The sequence below is a fragment of the Hypanus sabinus genome, chromosome 29 (assembly GCF_030144855.1).
Source record: "Hypanus sabinus isolate sHypSab1 chromosome 29, sHypSab1.hap1, whole genome shotgun sequence".
In the NCBI taxonomy this organism is placed as follows: domain Eukaryota; kingdom Metazoa; phylum Chordata; class Chondrichthyes; order Myliobatiformes; family Dasyatidae; genus Hypanus; species Hypanus sabinus.
Window position 1 is genome coordinate 4,288,525 of NC_082734.1, and position 19,462 is coordinate 4,307,986.

A 19,462-nucleotide genomic window follows, 5' to 3' on the forward strand; every position below is an offset into this window, starting at 1 on the left:
GGCTGATTAGATATTTGCATTAATGAGCAGGTGTACCCAATAAAGTGGCCACTGAGTGTTTACACAGAAAATAGTAACAATGACTGATTTTTATCAGGGAAAATAATATTTGAAAATTCTGCTGGATTTTTTTGAGGTTGTAACTCTACCTTTCCGTAATGAGATTCTTCTCCCACTCTTTCCACCTCCCAAGCTTGCCTCCTCACACTCCCTCCACCTCACTTCCCCTCTTTCACTCCCCTCCCTCTTACACTCGTCGTCCGATGGTTCACCCAGCCTCTCTCTGTCTCTCTCTTTCCCTAGTCTGTCCTGCACAGTATCTGTGCGACGGGGAGAGCAGCTCCTGCCTCTCGCTTCTCAAGGTCTGCAACCACGTGAGTGACTGTGAAGGAGGGAGTGACGAGGAGAGCTGTAATGAAGGTAGGTCCCACACCAGCCATTTTGGCATCTCTCTCCAAGGAATCTTCCTCACTGAAGCCGTCAGCATCACCAACTCTCAAAGCTCAGCTTGCAGTTTACTCACTTTATACATGCTCGTTGTGTGTGTGTATATCTGTATATGTGTGTGTGCTTCTGTGTCTGTGTATGTGTCAGTGAGTGTGTGTGTGTGTATATGTATATGTGTGTGTGCTTCTGTGTCTGTGTATATGTGTCAGTGTGTGTGTGTGTATATATATATGTATATGTGTGTGTGCTTCTGTGTCTGTGTATATGTGTCAGTGTGTGTGTGTGTGTATATATATATGTATATGTGTGTGTGCTTCTGTGTCTGTGTATGTGTCAGTGAGTGTGTGTGTGTGTATATGTATATGTGTGTGTGCTTCTGTGTCTGTGTATATGTGTCAGTGTGTGTGTGTGTGTATATATATATGTATATGTGTGTGTGCTTCTGTGTCTTTGTGTATATGTGTCAGTGTGTGTGTGTGTATATGTGTGTGTGTGCTTCTGTGTATGTGTCAGTGAGTGTGTGTGTGTATATCTGTATATGTGTGTGTGCTTCTGTGTCTTTGTGTATATGTGTCAGTGAGTGTGTGTGTGTGTGTATATCTGTATATGTGTGTGTGCTTCTGTGTCTGTGTATATGTGTCAGTGAGTGTGTGTGTGTGTGTATATATCTGTATATGTGTGTGTGCTTCTGTGTCTGTGTATATGTGTCAGTGAGTGTGTGTGTGTATATCTGTATGTGTGTGTGCTTCTGTGTCTGTGTATATGTGTCAGTGAGTGTGTGTGTGTATATATCTGTATATGTGTGTGTGCTTCTGTGTCTGTGTATATGTGTCAGTGAGTGTGTGTGTGTGTCAGTGAGTGTGTGTGTCTGTGTGTGTATATCTGTATGTGTGTCAGTGAGTGTGTGTGTGTGTATATCTGTATATGTGTGTGCTTCTGTCTTTGTGTATATGTGTCAGTGAGTGTGTGTGTGTCTGTGTGTGTGTCAGTGAGTGTGTGTGTGTCTGTGTGTGTGTCAGTGAGTATGTGCGTGCTATCTAATGAAGTGTTGTTGACTGCTCCACCTGTAGCCGTGCCGTGTAACCTGTTCACCTACAAGTGCGACGACGGCTCCTGTGTGAAGAAGGCAAACCCTCAGTGCGACTATGAGAAGGACTGTGAGGACGGCAGTGACGAGCGGACCTGTGGTAAGGACTGTGCTGTGCAGAGAGACCAGATGCAGGAAAACAGCTCACCAACAAAACCATACCGGTTAGATGCACGAAGCCAGCCAGGGGTGATACATCACCCAGGACGTGCCCTCTTCTCATTGCCACCATCAGGGAGGAGGTACAGGAGCCTGAAGATTCAGGAACAGCTTCTTCCCCTGTGCGATCCGTTCACCTCCCCCCTCACCCATTCAGACCCCCAGGCAGTCCTTCCAGGTGAGGCAAAACTTCACCTGCGAGTCTGTCGGGGTCGTCTGTTGTGTCCAGTGCTCCCGATACGACCTCTTCTACATTGATAAATTGGGGTGGTGGGAGGGAGCCGTTTCATCGAGCATCTCCGCACCATCGGCACAAGAGGGACTTCCCAATGGCCAAACATTTTAATTCCCGTTCCCATTCCAACACGTCGGTCCATGGCCTGCTCTTGTGCCAAGATGAGGCCACTCGCAGGGTGGAGGAGCAACACCTCGTATTCCCTCTGGGTAGGCTCCAACCTGAAGGCATGAATATCAATTTCTCCTTCCATTGAACGTAGAACATAGAAATCTACAGCTCATTACAGGCCCTTCGGCCCACAATGTTGTGCGGACCATGTAACCTATTCGCCTAGAATTTCCCTAGCGCAGAGCCCTCTATTGTTCTAAGCCCCATGTACCTATCTTTGAGGTTCTTAAAAAAAACCTTATATGACACACATCCACCTCTCTCTGTGTGAAAAACTTACCCCTGACGTCCCCTCAGTACCTATTTCCAAGCACCTTAAAACTATGCCCCTTGTGTCAGCCATTTCAGCCCAGGGAAAAAGCCTCTGGCTATCCACACAATCAAAGCCTCTCATCATCTTATACACCTGAAGTAAACCAATTCTGCCCCGTTTCCTCTATTCTGCACTCTGGCCTTTTCTCATCTACCTATTACTTCCCCCGCATACTCTCCTCCTTCCCATTTTCCTTTGATCCACTCTCCTCTCCAATCAGATTCCTTATCTCCAGCCCTTGACCTTTCCCACCTGACTTCACCTTTCACCCTCTAGCTGGCCTCCTTCCCCTCCCCCCACATTTTTATCTTGGCATCTCCCCCTTGCTTCTCAGTCCTGGCCTGGAAAGTCAGCAGTTTATTCATTTCCATAGATGCTGCCTGACCTGCTGAGTTCCTCCAGCATTGTGTGTGTGGTGATCTGGATTTCCAGCATTCTCCTGTTTCTGATTTGACGATACTGACCTTAAGTAGAAAATATAATTTGGGAACACACTTGATTAATTGCTGCACTTGCCTATCTGTGGTAAGTTTGGAACAACCTGAATGCTTATTGTTGTCTCACTGAAAAATATGCCGTTTTGAATCTAACCAAAGATTTGATCAACACGAGAGATTCAGCAGATGCTAGGGGTCCAGAGTAGCGGACACAGGGTGGTGGAGGGATCTCAGCGTCTATGGAGAGGGAATAAATGGCCGGCATTTCGGGTTGAAACATTTCATCACGAGTCTTGAATCTTGGATCTACCTGCTGGGGAAGCAGAGGGCTGGGGAGAGCACCCAGTGACTGAAACATCGACTACCTATAAAAAGTATTCACTACTCCCACCCCACTCCCAGAAGTTTTCAGTTCTTATTGTTTTGTAACATTGAATCACAATGACTTTAATTTGGCATTTTTTGACACTGATCAACAGAGAAGTCTCTTTTGTGTCAAAGTGAAAACAAATTTCTACAAATTGGTCTAAATGTATTACAATTATTAAACTCAAAAAAATAGGTTCATAATTACTCAGAATTCAAGTCAGTATTTAGTAGATGCACCTTTGGCAGCAATTACAGGCTTGAATCTGTGTGGATAGTTCCCTATCAGCTTTGCACATCTGGATGTTGTAATTTTTCCCCCATTCTTTACAAAACTTCTCAAGCTCTGTCAAATTGCATGGGGATCGTGAGTGAACAACCCTTTTCAATTCCAGCCAAAAATTCTGTGGATTAAAGTGGATTGAGGTCTGGACTCTGACTTTGCCACTCCAGGACATTAATTTGCTGTTTTTAAGCCATTCCTGTGTAGCTTTGGCTTTACACTTGGGGTCATTGTCTTGCTGGAAAACAAATCTTCTCCCAAGTTGCAGTTCTCTTACAGACTGCATCAGGTTCCCCTCCAGGATTTCCCTGTATTTTGCTGCATTCATTTTACCCTCTACCTTCACAAGCCTTCCAGGGCCTGCTGCAGTGAAACATCCCCACAGCACGATGCAGCCACTGCCATGCTTCACAATAGGGCTGGTGTGCTTTTGATGATGTGTGGCGTTTGGTTTATGCCAAATATAGAGTTTAATCTGATGGCCAAAAACTCCGTTTTTGATTTTATCAGCCCATGGAGCCTTCTTCCAGCTGAATTCAGAGTCTCCCTCATGCCTTCTGGCAAACTCTAGCTGAGATTTTGTGAGGGTTTTTTTTTCCAACAGTGGCTTTCTCTTTGCCACTCTCCCATAAAGCTGTGACTGGTGAAACATCTGGGCAACAGTTGTTGTTTGTGCAGTTTCTCCCATCTCAGCCACTGAAGCTTGTAACTCCTCCAGAGTTGTCATAGGTCTCTTTGTGGCCTCCCTCACTAGTCCCCTTCTTGCACGGTCACTCAGTTTCTGAGGACGGCCTGCTCTGGGCAGATTTACAGCTGTGCCATATTCTTTCCATTTCTTGATGATTGACTTAACTGTACTCCAAAGAATATTCAGTGACTTGGAAATGTTCTTGTATCCATCTCCTGACTTGTGCTTTTCAATAACCTTTTCGAGGAGTTGCTTGGAGTGTCCTTTTGTCTTCATGGTGTAGTTTTTGCCGGGATACTGACTCACCAGCAGTTGGACCTTCCAGATACAGGTGTATTTTTACTACAATCAATTGAAGCACCTTGACTCCATTTAACTAATTATGTGACTTCTGAAACCAATTGACTGCACTGTGATGATTTGCTATGATTAAAGGGGGTGAATACTTAAGCAATCAATTATTTTGTTTTATATTTGTAATTCACTTTGTAGAGATCTGTTTTCACTTTGACACAAAAGAATCTCTTCATCAGATCAAATTAAACATCAAATTAAACCTACTGTGATTCAATGTTGTAAAAAAGTAAAACATGAAAACTTCCAAGGGGGAACAAATACTTTCTGTAGGCACTATATTCATTTCCATAGTTGCTGCCTGCTGCATTCCTCCAGCATTTTCAATCCTGAAGGAGGGTCTCGGCCCGAAACGTCGACAGTGCTTCTGCCTATAGATGCTGCCTGGCCTGCTGCGTTCCACTAGCATTTTGTGTGTGTTGCTTGAATTTCCAGCATCTGCAGATTTCCTCGTGTTGTGCTTGTTGCTTTGGCTTTCGCCGGTTTATGTTTGTTGCGTGAACAAAGACACTGGAGAAAATCACTGGCGGTCTCTCCAATCAACAAAACAAGGTATCATTTGGAGACACTTTCAGTGGAAAGGTCTGGTAACCCAACGTGGGGCTCCATGTTTTATGTGCCACTCATCAAAGGACAATTGCGTAGTTACAGTGTATGGACAATGCTTTCTTTGAAACTACATACAATCTTCACATCTCCTGATTCACACCCACACCACAGACATATAACTATATAACAGTTACAGCACAGAAACAGGTCATCTCAGCCCTTCTAGTCCGTGCCGAACGCTTACTCTCACCTAGTCCCACCTACCTGCACTCAGCACCCTAAATTCCTTTCTTGTCCATATACCTATCCAATTTTACTTTAAATGACAAAATCGAACCTGCCTCTACCACTTCTACTGGAAGCTCGTTCCACACAGCTACCACTCTCTGAGTAAAGAAGTTCCCCCTCGTGTTACCCCTAAACTTTTGCCTCCTAACTCTCAACTCATGTCTTGTGTGAATCTCACCTACTCTCAGTGGAAAAAGCCTATCCACGTCAAGTCTATCTATCCTCCTCGTAATTTTAAATACCTCTATCAAGTCCCCCCTCAACCTTTGATGCTCCAAAGAATAAAGACCTAACTTGTTCAACCTTTCCCTGTAACTTAGGTGCTGAAATCCAGGTAACATTCTAGTAAATCTCCTCTGTACTCTCTCTATTTTGTTGACATCTTTCCTATAATTCGGTGACCAGAACTGTACACAGTGAATGTACGCATCCAATGAATTTTAATCAGCATTGCCTGGACCGGAATTCACAGCTTTTAGGAACCCAATGTTTAGAGCTGCACTCCAAACTAAGTGCACGATACATATTCAAATTGGAAGACCGGTAACCAAAGCCAATTGCTAAGTGTATCCGTCCTAAACCCAAAAATCACTCTAACGATGTAAATAAAAATTAAATTAAATAATTAGTGTTGAAAGAGGTAGTGTTCATGGGTTCACTATCCTTTCAGAAATCTGATGGCAGAGGGAAGAAGCTGTGAGAGGGAAGAGTGTGTGTGTCTTCAGGCTCCTGTACCCTCTCCCTGATGAGAAGAGGGCAGGTCCTGCTTTCTGAACGGTCCACGAACACTGCCTCACTATTTTGATCTCTATTGGCACTATTTTAGTTGCAGGTTCTTATTGAAGCTCTGCATTGCACTGTACTGCTGTGGCAAAATGTGCGTCAGCAACAAAAAGCCCGATTCTGATTCCAATTAACAAGTGGCTTCCTCGTTCTTCAGAATGTGGCCTTCAGACGAGCAAGAGCCGAATTGTCGGCGGGACCAATTCGACGGAGGGTGAGTGGCCTTGGCAAGCTAGCCTGCAGCTCTACGGCCATCACATCTGCGGAGGAATGTTGATCAACGAACACTGGGTGCTCTCCGCAGCCCACTGCTTCCCCGGCAGGTAGATCCGAGATTCGAGACTATTCCGTGTCATTTGGTGTTGATCGGCCTTACTGCTTGGGGAAAGGAGTGGCTTTTGAGTCTGGTGGTCTTGCTGTCGATGCTACGTAGCCTCGGACAAAGAGTCCACGAGCAGGGTGTGTTACTTTCCGGCACCTTTCTGTAGATATGTCCTTGATGGCGGGTAGGCTGGTGCCAGTGATACCTTGGGCAGTGTTCACTACCCGTTGTGGAGCCCTCCTGTCAGCCGCCGTGCAGTCCTCCTGTCCGCCACCGTGCAGTTTTCACACCGTACAGAGATGCAACCTGTCAGGACGCTCTCTACTGCACGTCAGTAGACTGTTATGAATATAGATGATCAATATCATTTAAAATCTTTTTTTTATTGATTTAAAAAATATATAGAGACAAATACAAATCAGGGGAGAAGTTATATCAAATACATATTTCAATGAAGGTACAAACACAAAAGAGGAAGGTACACTGTCAAAATCATGTATTGTATTATATAGAGTTAATATGTAAAAGGAACCACAATGCCTCTTAACAATTCAAAAAAAAAGACTCAAAATTTCTATTATTCAGAAGAAGAAAACCCCACTAAACCAACCTGAAACAGAAAAAAAGACTGGGCATTCCACTTGAAGATATAATTACAAAAGAAAGGGGGGGAAATCCTTCCGGTCAAATCTGACACATCACGGAGAAGAAGAAAAAAGATTACCTAAAAAGTGAAAAAAAAGTTTTTAAAAAAAAGAAGGAAATTTGAATCATATGAAAATATTGAATGAAAGGTCACCAGGTTTGCTCAAATTTAAAAGATGTACCAAACGTCCGACTTCTAATTTTCTCCAAGCTTAGACACAACATAAAGGAGGAGAGCCAATAAAAAAGAACAGTAGGTGGATGAGGATCTTTCCAATACAACGAAATAGCTCTCCTAGTCAATAAAGTTGAAAGAGCTATAATACATTGAGCGGAGGCGGAAACATTTCCTGCTTCCTTCGGAGTGATCCCAAAGATTGAGAACTGATCAATATCAAATTCTTCTATGAACTTCACCTTGTGTTACCCCCTTACAACACCCTCCAGCTCCCTCCTCAGAGGCCCCTGGCATTCAAACCGCTATGAAGTTTCAGGCTCTGGTTACAATTGGATTTCAAAGGTCAAGATTGAAGGCAAAGTGCTGGGTTAATGGAAGGATTTGTAGCAGGAGCAGGGGGGTCTTCTGGTCCACATCCGTTAATCCCTGAAGGATGCTTTGCAAGTTGATAGAGGGATTAAGAATGCAAATGGTGTGATGGCCATCACAAGGATTGAGCTGGAGAGCCATGACCTCATGTTATGTCTCTATAAAGCTCTAGTTAGACCGCACGTGTAGTATTGTAGTATTCAGCTCTGGTCACCTCATTATCGAAAGGATGTGGGAGCTTTAGAGAGGGTGCAGAGGGGATTTACCAGGATCACTCTGAACTAGAAGGCAAGTCTTATGAAGATAGGTTGATGGAGCCTGAGATTTTCTCTGTGGAATGAAGGAGAATGAGAGGTGACTTGATAGAGGTGTATAAGATGATAACAGGCATAGAGAGAGTGCACAACCAGAGACAGTTTCCAGGGTGGAAATAGCTAATACAAGGGGGCATAATATTAAGGCAATTGGAGGAACGTATAGAGGAGAGGTCAGAGGTAGTATTTTACACAGAGAGTGGTGGGTGTGTGGAATGCCCTGCCGGGGTGGTGGTAGAGGCAGATACATTAGGGGCATTTAAGAAACTTTGTCTTACACAACACTTGGATGAAAGAAAAAGGAAGGGCAACAAAGGAAGGAAGGGTTACATTGAAAGGAGAAAATCTGCAGATGCTGGAAATCCAAGTGACACACGGAAAGTACTGGAGGAGCTCAGCCGGCCAGGCAGCGTCGGTGGAAAAGAGTAGAGAGTCAATGTTTTGGGCCGAGACCCTGCATCTGGGCTGGAAAAGCAAAAGATGAGAAGTCAGAGCAAGAAGATGGGAGGAGCGGAGGGTTGAAGTGAGGAGCTGGGAAGTTGATAGCTGAAAGAGATAAAGGGCTGGAGAAGGGGGAATCTGATAGGAAAGGGTAGAAGACCATGGAAGAAAGGGTTGGATGGATCTTTAAGTGATTGGAACTGTGCTGAAGTGTTTTATGATCTAGACTCCTTCTCCATCTCCCCCTGCAGTTATTCACCGCCAGAATTTTGGACGGTCTATCTTGGCAAGTTCAAGCTGAACACCGTGGGGAGTAACGAGCTCAGCTTCAAGGTAGAGAGGATCATCATCCACCCTTACTACGATGAAGAAACGTACAACAATGACGCGGCCCTCCTCAAGTTGGACCAGCCCGTGCCCCTTGCGCCAACCATCTCTCCAATCTGCCTCCCTGCCACGACGCACGTCTTCGAAGCAGGCCAGCTGTGCTGGGTCACAGGCTGGGGGGCGACTGAGGAAGAAGGTGAGTGACGTGTCCTCCCAAACCATGCTGGCACAGGGCGGTGCTGGGTGCTCTGTCCGAATCTGCCACGCCAGTGTCACAGGAAGAGAGTGAAAGATGAGATGCGAAACGATTGCACAGATGAGGCATGGTTATCACTCGTGTTTAGCCCAGTTCCCTTCTCATTTGCCTAGTGGCAAACATAACCAAATCAAGTTTAATTATCATTCAGACTGTACATGGATACGGTCAACTGAGACAGCATTCCCCTGGGGCCAAGATACATTCAGATCAGCGAGAGATTTAAAAAGCGCGCACACGTCGTTACACAAGAGAACTCCTGTACAGACCGAAACCCTGAGCGACATGAGGTTGATGGTACAGCTCCCCGCCATCCAGCCTGTCATCGCACCGGTCGAACACCGGAGGGCAGCACTGGCTGGAGTGGCCAGCTCCCAACCCGGCTACCCAGCCACTGGAAACGCCATTTAATGGCTCCCGGTCCTTCCTTGGCCCCACTCCGCCAAATGTCGCGTGTCATTTTGACGCTCTGAGTGTCATTTCCAGTGGTCACACATTCTGCTGACCAGTTGCTAGTCTCTGGCATTTCCTCATCAAGCTCCTAAAGCCAGTGAGAGTAGGGAAGAATCCCTTTGGAACAGCACATCCATTAAGACCACACTGATCACATCCACCAGATCTTGGTCCATATCTCCAGTGCCTTGATGATTCGAATGCTCGTCTACATATCTCTTCAGCAAGAATTCCTCCTCCAGTCCTCCCACTCTCATGGTTTCCTACCTCCCTACCCGTCCCTACTCCCTCCTTGACACACACCACTTTTTGAACTTTGACCTGTTTGTTTTTATGGCTTGGTACCACCTTTTGTTTGGTAACTTGCCTGTCGAGCACCTTCAGCAATGTTGAAAGCCCTGTGGACAGTACTGTGCAAAACTCTTAGAGATATATACACTGCTAGGGAGTCTATTTGTCAACGTGGAGCGGAGAGTGAGTTTGTAAATCTGGCGGAAGCAAAGGCCGTTGGGAATGGTGAGGGTGAAGTGCCATGGGAAAGATGTGGGACAGATGGCAGAGAAGGAGTGCCAGGGGTAGGGGGGTAGCATGAGTGCAGACGCACCCAGCCCTGAGACAGTTCAGCGGGTGAAAACACATTGTAAATGAGAGAGATCAGAGGAGACTGGTTCAGATGACGGGAAGTCAACAACCACCATTACAACAGGGGTGTGCTCAGAGACGCTCTTCAACACACAACATGTCGAATCTCAAAGTGGATGGGCTACAGCAGCAGAAAACCACCAACGTCCACCCAGTGGCCTTCACACAACAGAAATATGCCCTGTTTCAGTCTTGGTGAGAGTCCCGGCCTGAACCGTTGACTGTTAATTCATTTCCGCTGGCGCGGCCCGACCTGCTGAGTTCCTGCAGCATTTTGTGTGTGTTGCTCTCATAGGTGTTCTTGCCAGACAGAAAGGGAGAAAGAGAGAGAGAGGAAACGTGTAGAGAGAGTGATCTGCCAGCTGACGCATCACGACGGGGCAATGCTGGTAAAGGGGACACCTCACCGCACCAGTCCTGACCTCTGATGCTGCTTCAGTGGGGTTTGCACGTTCCCCCGACAACCGTAGGGTCCTGAGGTGTGCAGTGTGACAAAGGGATCTGGGAAACAGATCCGCAATTCCTCCGGAAATCCACAAAATGCCGGAGGAGCTCAGCGGGTCAGGCAGCATCTGTGGAGAGGAATAAAGGGAGAGTGGGTCGAGAAGCTAGGAGGATGGGGGAAGTGAGGATGATGTGAGAGGCTGGTGGGAGGTGCTCAGTGGAAAAAGGTAAAGGGCTGGAGAAGGAGTCTGATAGGAGAAGAGAGTGGACAATGGGAGAAAGGGAAGGAGGAGGGACAACCAACAGTAGCTTCGGAGAAGGAAATAATGCCTTGAACGTGGCATCACAGGAGACGTGGTTGAAAAGAGACCTTTTGGCACATTGGACTTTATTAATCAGGGCACCGAGTAAAGGTAACACACACAAAACGCTGGACAAACTCAGTTTGTTAGGCGGCATCTATGGAACGGAATAAAGAGTCAACTTTTCAGTCCTGATTAAGGGTCTCAGCCCTGAAAAGGAAGGCAAAGACGCCAGACTAAGAGAGTGTGGAGAGGGGAAGTAGAATGGGTGTTGGGATGTTTTGTTGTGTAAGACAATAATAGACCATATTGTACGCAATTCTGGTCACCTACCTACAGGTACACCTACACCTACCAATAAGCTTGAAAGGATGCAGAAAAAATTGACGAGGATGTTGCTGGGACTTGAAAGAAAGGTTTTGAATAGATTTAGGGCTGTCCTAGAGCATCAGAGAACGAGGGGAGATGTTACAGAGGTATGCAAAATTAAGAGGGACATAGATCGAGTAAATTCATGGAGCTTTCTCCTCTGAGGTTGGGTGAGACTAGAACTAGAGGTCATGGTCTTAGGGGATGAAATATTTCAGGGGAACATGAGGAGAGTCCTCTTTGCATGAGAGTGTGGAACGAGTGCCAGTTTAGGGCAGCAGAGAAGGTCCTCCATCTCTGACATTGTTCAGGGCTTCCTTCATTGTGTCAGTAGCTTCCTCTCGGTTTTCACTACTGTCAGTGATACAAGTCCCAGGTGGAGACTCAGGAATACCATCGCACACAGATGTAGAAGGATTCTTCATTGCTGCTTCCATAACAGTTTTGTTTTACCAGTCAGGGTTGTTACCCCTGAGCTGAACCCCCTGAACCCGGAGGACTGGTGGACCACCCTTAGTCTGGCCTCTACCCTTTGACCTGTTTGGCATGGGTGACCCCACCAAGAGCCGAAGCATAAAGCCCTGACTCCAGCCAACATAGATCTATTGAGGCACACAAGCCTCCAAACCCCTACGACAAAGTGGTGGATGCAGGTGCAGTTGATGTGGAAAGGACCTTTATCACTGGTAACTCTGTGTGTGAGTGAGACTGCCCGCCACGTGTTTCTGGCCATATCCCAGAGACACGGGATGAAACGCGTCAAAGAAATCGGGGGAAACCAACGGTTCTTTCCTTTCAGGTCCAGTAGAAGATGTTCTTCAGAAAGTGGACGTGAAGCTGGTGGATCAGTCAGCTTGTAATGAAGCGTACTCCTACAGCATCACCCCCCAGATGATATGCGCTGGTTACCCAGAGGGGAAGAAAGACTCCTGCCAGGTATCCAGAATCTAACAGCCAAGACCATGCAACTAAGGTTCCTCACTGGCTGTGAGCCCATCTTGTTCAAAAGTTCAAAGGTTTATTTTATTATCAAAGTTATGTATGCAGAATACAATTCTGAAATTCATCTTCTCCAGGTAGCTGTGAAATACAGAACAAACAGAAAAGGAAAATGCTCGCAAACTGCACCCTCCCAATCCTTCGTGCACACAAGATCTAACAGGTCTCCCACCCAGACACAGACTGAAACATCAAACCCCTAAATCACCCCCTCGCAGAAAAACTAACAGATTGCCCACACCAAAAACAGTGACTGGAATATCAAACCCCTCCCTCACAAAAAGAAGCAGTAACAATAACATCCAACCCTAACGCCCCTCCCTTGCAGAACAGAACAGCGAAAATAGCATCAAAACCCCCCCCCCCAGTGCCCTCTCTCATACCCAAAAACTAACAGATCGCCCACATAGAAACAAGAACATCAGACCCCAGACAGTTTTATGCTTTTTCCATTCAGCGTGGCTTTACCTAAAGCTCTTCATGTAGGATGGCCTATTGGACACAGAGACCTTGGGCCAAAGGTGCAGGCTAAGTTGCAAAAGACTTTCTAACCACCCCCCATATAACATAAAGCAATTACAGCACGGAAACAGGCCATCTCGGCCCTTCTAGTCCGTGCCGATCTCTTACTTTCACCTAGTCCCACCGACCTGCACTCAGCCCATACCCCTCCATTCCTTTCCTGTCCATATTTCTATCCAGTTTTTTTTAAATGACAAAATCGAACCTGCCTCTACCACTTCTACTGGAAACTTGTTCCACACAGCTACCACTCTCTGAGTAAAGAAGTTCCCCCTTGTGTTACCCCTAAACTTCTGCCCTCTAACTCTCAATATATCCTCTAGTTTGAATCTCCCCTACTCTCAATGGAAAAAGCCTATCCACGTCAACTCTATTTATCCCCCTCATAATTTTAAATACCTCTAACAAGTCCCCCCTCAACCTTCTACGCTCCAAAAAAGCTCCCCCCAGTCTTGCCGAGTCTCTATAAACTGAAATGGGAACTCTGATTCTCGTCCCACAGATGCTGCCCGGTCAGATGAGTGTTTCCAACATTTCTGTTTTGAGCTCAGGTTTCTGTCCCCTGCAAGCTTTTTGTGTTTTGTATTTTCCTTCCGTTTTGGTGATGCAGATGGCCTGGCTTCTGCCACCGTTTCAGTGCAGCCTGATGCCCTCCCTTCACCCTTCGCTCTTCCAACCTCTGACAGTACGACAGCCCACTTGGCCGAAGGGCATTGCACTTCCTTGCATCTGCTTCTAGAGACGCTGATCAGCAAACTTGCAGGTGATACTTGGTGTTTAAGAGAAGTTTGGGTAGGCAGATGGATGAGAGAGGTATGGAGGAGCGATGGAAATAGGCAGAAGGCCAGGCTGGCACAGATTAAACGGGCCAAAGGGCCTGATTCTGTGCTCCAGTACCGTACGACTTTAGAGCGGAGCATCCCAACCTTGGGGTCACAGACCCTCGGTTAATAGTGAGGCATAAAAATGATTGTGAAGCCTGCCCTAGAGTCTTTTCTAAGGCTGTTTCCTTTGACTGACAAGGGGCCTCTCGTATTAGTGAATGGTGGACTGTGGCTCCTTTCTGGTGTCACGGCATCAGCAGACGACGGGACCTGCGGTGAAAGCCGTCCCCCTTGGCTAAGCTCACGTGGGGAGGTATGGCCAGGGTTGACGACCTGCTGCAGGAAGGGTAGACCCTGCCTCTATTACTGCGGAGACTACGGCCTCAGGGTGATTACCACGCTCTGCGTCAGCAAGGGGCCGTCACCGCAACCTGGGCGGGCGGTGCGAGTGCGTGCACAGCAAGATCCCAGGTGAGCAGAGAGCCGGTTCCAGGTCCCGCTGTCTGGGCGGCGGGGCGCACGGTGAAATGATTTATCACCGTCCCCCAGGAGAAAGGCAAGACTCCAGGAGAATGCAGCCAGGTGGGGGGGGGGGGGGGGCGGGGTGAGGGTGGTTCTCCGTTGGACTTGTGTTGGGGGATTACAGTCAGAGGGCGCAGGAGGGGGCACCGTATCACAATCGGCGAGCTCTCCGAGCGCCCGTGATGGCTCAGGGCAGCACCAGCCTCGTGCATCAAGGTGCTGGAAGGATAGAAGGGTAAAATGTGAGGGAAAGGTGAGCTACTGGAGGCAGAAGCACAACTGCAACTGCACAGGGTTCTGGTGGGGCCGCACCTGGATATTGTGTGCAGTTCTGGTCTCCTGACTCGAGGAAGGATAGACTGGCTTCGGAGGCGGTGAGGCGGAGGTTAACCAGGTTGATTCCAGAGATAAGGCGGTTGGACCATGAGGAGAGCCTGGGACTGTACTTGCCAGAATTAAGAAGAATGACAGGAGGTCTAATTATGTAAGGGACAGATTAGATGGAGGCAGGAAAGTTGTTTCCACTGGGAGGTGAGACTAGAACGAGGGGACACAGCCTCAAGATTCAGGGAGTAGATTTAGGACGGAGATGAGGAGAAACTGCTTTTCCCAGAAAGTGGCAAATCTGTGGAATTCTCTGCCCAATGAAGCAGTGGAGGCTGCCTCAGGAAATATATTTAAGACGAGGTTGGATAGATTTGTGCATAGTAGGGTATTAAAGGTAATAAGGCAAAGGCAGGTAGGTGGAGATGAGTCCATGGCCAGATCAGCCATGACCTCGACGGGCCAGATGGCCGACTCCTGCTCCTATTTCTTATGTTCTTGTGTTCTCGCGTGCACCCCAGCGGCCTACAACCCCACCCCGCCCTGCCAGCAGCAAACGGGCAATAATCCCGATGCTCTTCCCCGTCTGCAGGGTGACTCCGGAGGACCGCTGGTGTGCGCGGAGCCGAGCGGTAGGTGGTTCCTGGCTGGGATTGTGAGCTTTGGTTACGGCTGTGCCCAGCCGAAGTACTACGGCGTTTACTCACGAGTCACCAGATTGATCACCTGGATTCGCAGCGTCACCTCGTAACCAAAGCGGATCCGCTCGTGCGGGAGGCTGACCGTCAGTGGTGATGTCACGGGGACCATTCTGACGCACCACAACACTCAGCAGCTTTTGATGATGTCAGCACGAGAAGGCCAGCACTCTGCAACTTTTGATGACATCAGCATGGGATGCCCAGTGTGACTTTTGTAAATACACTATGAGGTCGATAAGGCGGGAGTTGGGACCTTTATGTAGAAATTTCTCCATCTATATTTTGGTGGGGTGGGGGGGTTGTGCAGTTCAGGGTAAAGAATTTTAGGAACCAAGATAATATTAGAGTTGTTTACCACTACTGGACCCACCAATACCCAGGGCACTGGATACCATCATAAACAGACTGGGGGGTGGGGGGAGAGTGGAAGGTTAGGGTCACCAACCCAGTCAGGGCTAACTCATGTCCAATCTGTTGCTCCTGAGCTTTGTTTTGTCACCCGCTGCACTGGCAACATTGGGTTTTGCAAATTGCCCCCTCACCCACCCCCTCCCCCCAACGCCAGGATTGCGTGCTCGGTATGGGATCCTGCTGTGCACAGAAACATCTCGTCCCCGTGGCCCCCCCAGTCCTCTTCGAGAAGGATGTCCCTGCCTTGAATAGGCTTCGGGACATCACAAGGCTGTAAAAAGCAGCCTTCCTGCACCCTTCCCCCAGGGAGCTTCGAGGTGTTTGACTGCAGCCTCTAGCGGCACGGCATAGAGGCACATTTCATTCCAACAGAGGCCACTCTTCCCCTTGACCCAAAACTGGCAGTTTGGAATATCCACCACTTCCTTATCCCACACACCCAAAGGTTTCAAACCTCTCTCTCTCTTTGAAAGTCCCTATTTAATCTACTTCTACAGTCCTTTCAGCAGTTATCCCGAAACTTTTCCCATCTTCCCTCCACATCTCTTGTCAGTTGTCTTAAATTTGCCCCATCTGGTACTGCCTTGGGAAGGTCAGTAACCAATTCCCTTTCACGCTTCTGTTAAATCAAAGTTCAAGGTAAATCTAATATGAAAGTGCAAATATGTCATCCTGGGGTCCATATGCTTGTGAGCATTCACAGCGAATACAGGAAACAAAATATAATCAGTGAAAGACTGCCCCGATAAGGGCGTTGACTCAGACTCTGCAAATACAAAAATAAAGAAATAATAATAATGAATAATATGTCGAGAATGTAAGATGAAGAGTCCTTGAAAGGGAGTCCGTAGGTTGTGGGAGTGGTTCAGTGATGGGGTGAGTGAAGTTATCCCCTCTGGTTCAGAAGGCTGATGGCTGAGGGGTAATAACTGTTCCTGAACCTGCTGGGTCCTGGGGCTCCTGTACCACCTTGCTGATGGCAGCAGTGAGACGAGAGCATGGCCTGGGTGGTGGTGGGTGGTGTGGGTCCCTGATGATGGGTGCTGCTTTCCTGCGACAGTGTCTCATGTAGATGTGCTCAGTGGTGGGGAGACTTTATTCATGATGGACCTGGCCGTATCCACTACTTTTTGGGTGGGATCATGCTAAAGTCAATGGTTCGGAAGTTCAAAGTAAATTTATTATCAGAGTACATATACGTCACCATATACGACCCTAAGATTCATTTTCCTGTGGGCATTCACAGTAAATCCAAGAAACACTATAGACTCAATGAAAAGCCACACACAAGACGGGCAAACAACCAATGTACAAAAGGCAACAAACAATACGCATATTATACAAAAGAAAATGAATAATAAATAAATAGATAAATAAGCAAGCAAGTGATATCAAGAACATGAGGTAAATAATCCTCAAAACTGAGGCCATAGGTTGTGGGAGTATTTCAGTGATGGGGTGAATGAAGTTATCTCCTCTGGTTCAAAAGCCTGATGGTTGAGGGGCAATAGCTGTTCCTGAACCTAGTGGTGTGGGCCGTGAGACTCATGGACCTCCTTCCTGATGGTTGAGGGGCAATAAATGTTGCTGAACCTGGTGGTGTGGGCCATGAGACTCATGGACCTCCTTCCTGATGGCAGCAGTGAGAAGAGAGCTGATGGTGAAGGTCGTTGATGCTGGGGACCATCGGAGGACAGACTCCAGCGTTTCAGATCCTTCCTCTGATCTCAAAAGTTCCACGTTGCTCTAAAAGTTTGAAAACAAAACGGTGCCGAGAAAGTTCAGAATCATCTCAAGCTGTTCTGTGAGACATGACTTGAAATGGCGCTGGGACTTTGTTCTGTAGTTCCACTGTTCACAGGGCCAGAAAGTACTCTTTGTGAAAGTGGTTAGTGTGGCACAAAGTGAAGCTGGAAAGGAGAAACAGTGGAGTGATGAACACCGGGTGAGGGAGGAGTACACTGATATTTTCCGGAGAGAAGTTGCAGAGTTTTGTCATGGCGCAGAGTACAGTGAGTTAAAATGCAATTTTCTTGGCCCTCTGTTTAAGATGAGCAAAAACAATATTTTGGTGTTGAATCTGTTTTGCTTGCATTGATATTTCCGAACCTTTGCAAGATCGGTGTTTTGTCTGAAGTTGGCTTCGTTCGGAAGGTTTTCTGAGGAATGCTGTCATCGAGATGATTGTTTGCAGAGCCCCTCAACAAAAGAAAGGTTCTTTCTCTCATCAGAGCCACAGGCACCGCAGAGGTTAATTTGGACAGATGTGTATAATTAGGTGGTGTAGGCTCATTGGGCTGGGAGAACGTGTTACTGTGCTGTATCTCTAACTAAACCAAAATTAAATCAAAAACTAATACAGTGAAGTAACACGATACTGAACCAAATGTTCCAGACATGACCTGCTCGTACCATCAGAGCAGGGGTAATGACGGGGTGCAACTACAATACACAGGTTTCTTGATTGTCCTGCCAGACTGAACTACCCATTCCCTGAGGCAGATATTATCTCGAATTGAATACCGCGTCCTTGTTTGCTGTTCTCAAAGCATAGGGCGCCTCTGGTTAAACTTTAACCGAAGTTGTTCCCAAATGGTGGTTTATGTCAACAGGACATGTCACAGTGTGCGCTGGCAGTGACAGAGCATAAGACAGGCGCCCAGGTAGAGATAACGTCAAGGGCTTATTCATAAGAGTTCCAACAAAACATCGGCGGCTCAGCTGAGCGACACGGCAAGAGGAAATGTTATCAAAGCTCAGACCCCGCGATAAGCGCTAATCAGGTGTCCACTCAAATAATCACAGAGTGCGGAAAACCCATGCCAGTCAAAATAAATTCAGCAAGATTAAACAGAAAACAGAATTAATGACTCGCGTTAAAGCAGCAATGAACAAATTCAAGTGCCCTGGAGACCAATGCTCGCTAGTCCAAATAGTTCATTACAAGGACGGGTATGGCACAGGCTGAAATATTAATACAAACTGCAAATGGACAGCACATAGAACGTTGCCACAGTGAGTTTGGCTGACCAGAACAAACCTGTTCGGCCACATGATAACAAGTTGAAATTCTACTACACCCTTTCAAAGCCCCAAGATATGATCCCAGCAATGAAGTGTCCAGCAGGGGCCTGATCTGGGGGTGCTGGGATCTGCAGGGGTTGGGGTTGGCCTTGCTTGTCGGTGCTGCCCCCCAGTGTTTGCTTAGTGGAAGAACAAGCTGGATCAGAACAATCTACAGTCATGCCACTCAGGGACTTTGGCTATTTAGTTTTTCTTTGTAACCGTATGTTTTTCTGAAATCATAACCATATGTGCTATTCATTACGAGCAGTGTGCTGTTTGCTGTTAGTAATGGCCCTGGAGAAACGTTTCGTTTGGCTATACTCGTACCTAGTTGAACGATAATTAAACTTTATTTAGGAAACTCGCAGGCCAAACAAAAATCTCTGAGGAACTGAGTGGGGTCAGGTAGCACCTGTGGAGGGAAAGGAATGACTGACCAACATGTTGCGTTGAGACCCTGATTAGGCCTGAGAGCGTAGAGGGGAGGCAGCCAATGCAAAGAAACGTGGGAGGGGTGAGGCAGATCCAGCAGGGAGGTAGGGTTGATGGGCAGATGGAGCCAGGTGGGAGGAGGATGAGGGAGATGGTGACAGTACAGCCAGCAAAGGGCTGCAGATGGAATCTGATAGTTGTCAACACTACAGTACCTCACTTTTCTGCAGAGCAGATCAACACACACACACACTCTCACACACACACACACACACACTCACATACACACACTCTCTCACACACACACACACATACACACACTCACTCTCTCACACACACACTCACACACTCTCACACACTCACTCACACACTCTGTCACACACACACTCACTCTCACACACTCACTCACACTCACTCTCCCACACACACAGACACTCTC

At 47.2% G+C, this 19,462-nt stretch overlaps 1 protein-coding gene across 1 annotated transcript in view; it reads left to right on the forward strand.

Annotated features, from left to right (window-relative positions):
* Positions 1-16,857, forward strand: part of LOC132382901 (transmembrane protease serine 6) — an 84,146-nt gene extending 67,289 nt beyond the window's left edge. The window contains exons 13-18 of the mRNA XM_059953439.1: positions 304-420; positions 1,518-1,634; positions 6,318-6,483; positions 8,681-8,952; positions 12,022-12,158; positions 15,006-16,857. Coding sequence (XP_059809422.1) covers positions 304-420; positions 1,518-1,634; positions 6,318-6,483; positions 8,681-8,952; positions 12,022-12,158; positions 15,006-15,164 — 968 coding nt within the window. The 3' untranslated portion in view covers positions 15,165-16,857. The remainder of the gene's footprint in view (positions 1-303; positions 421-1,517; positions 1,635-6,317; positions 6,484-8,680; positions 8,953-12,021; positions 12,159-15,005) is intronic.
* The last annotated feature ends 2,605 nt before the right edge of the window (positions 16,858-19,462 follow it).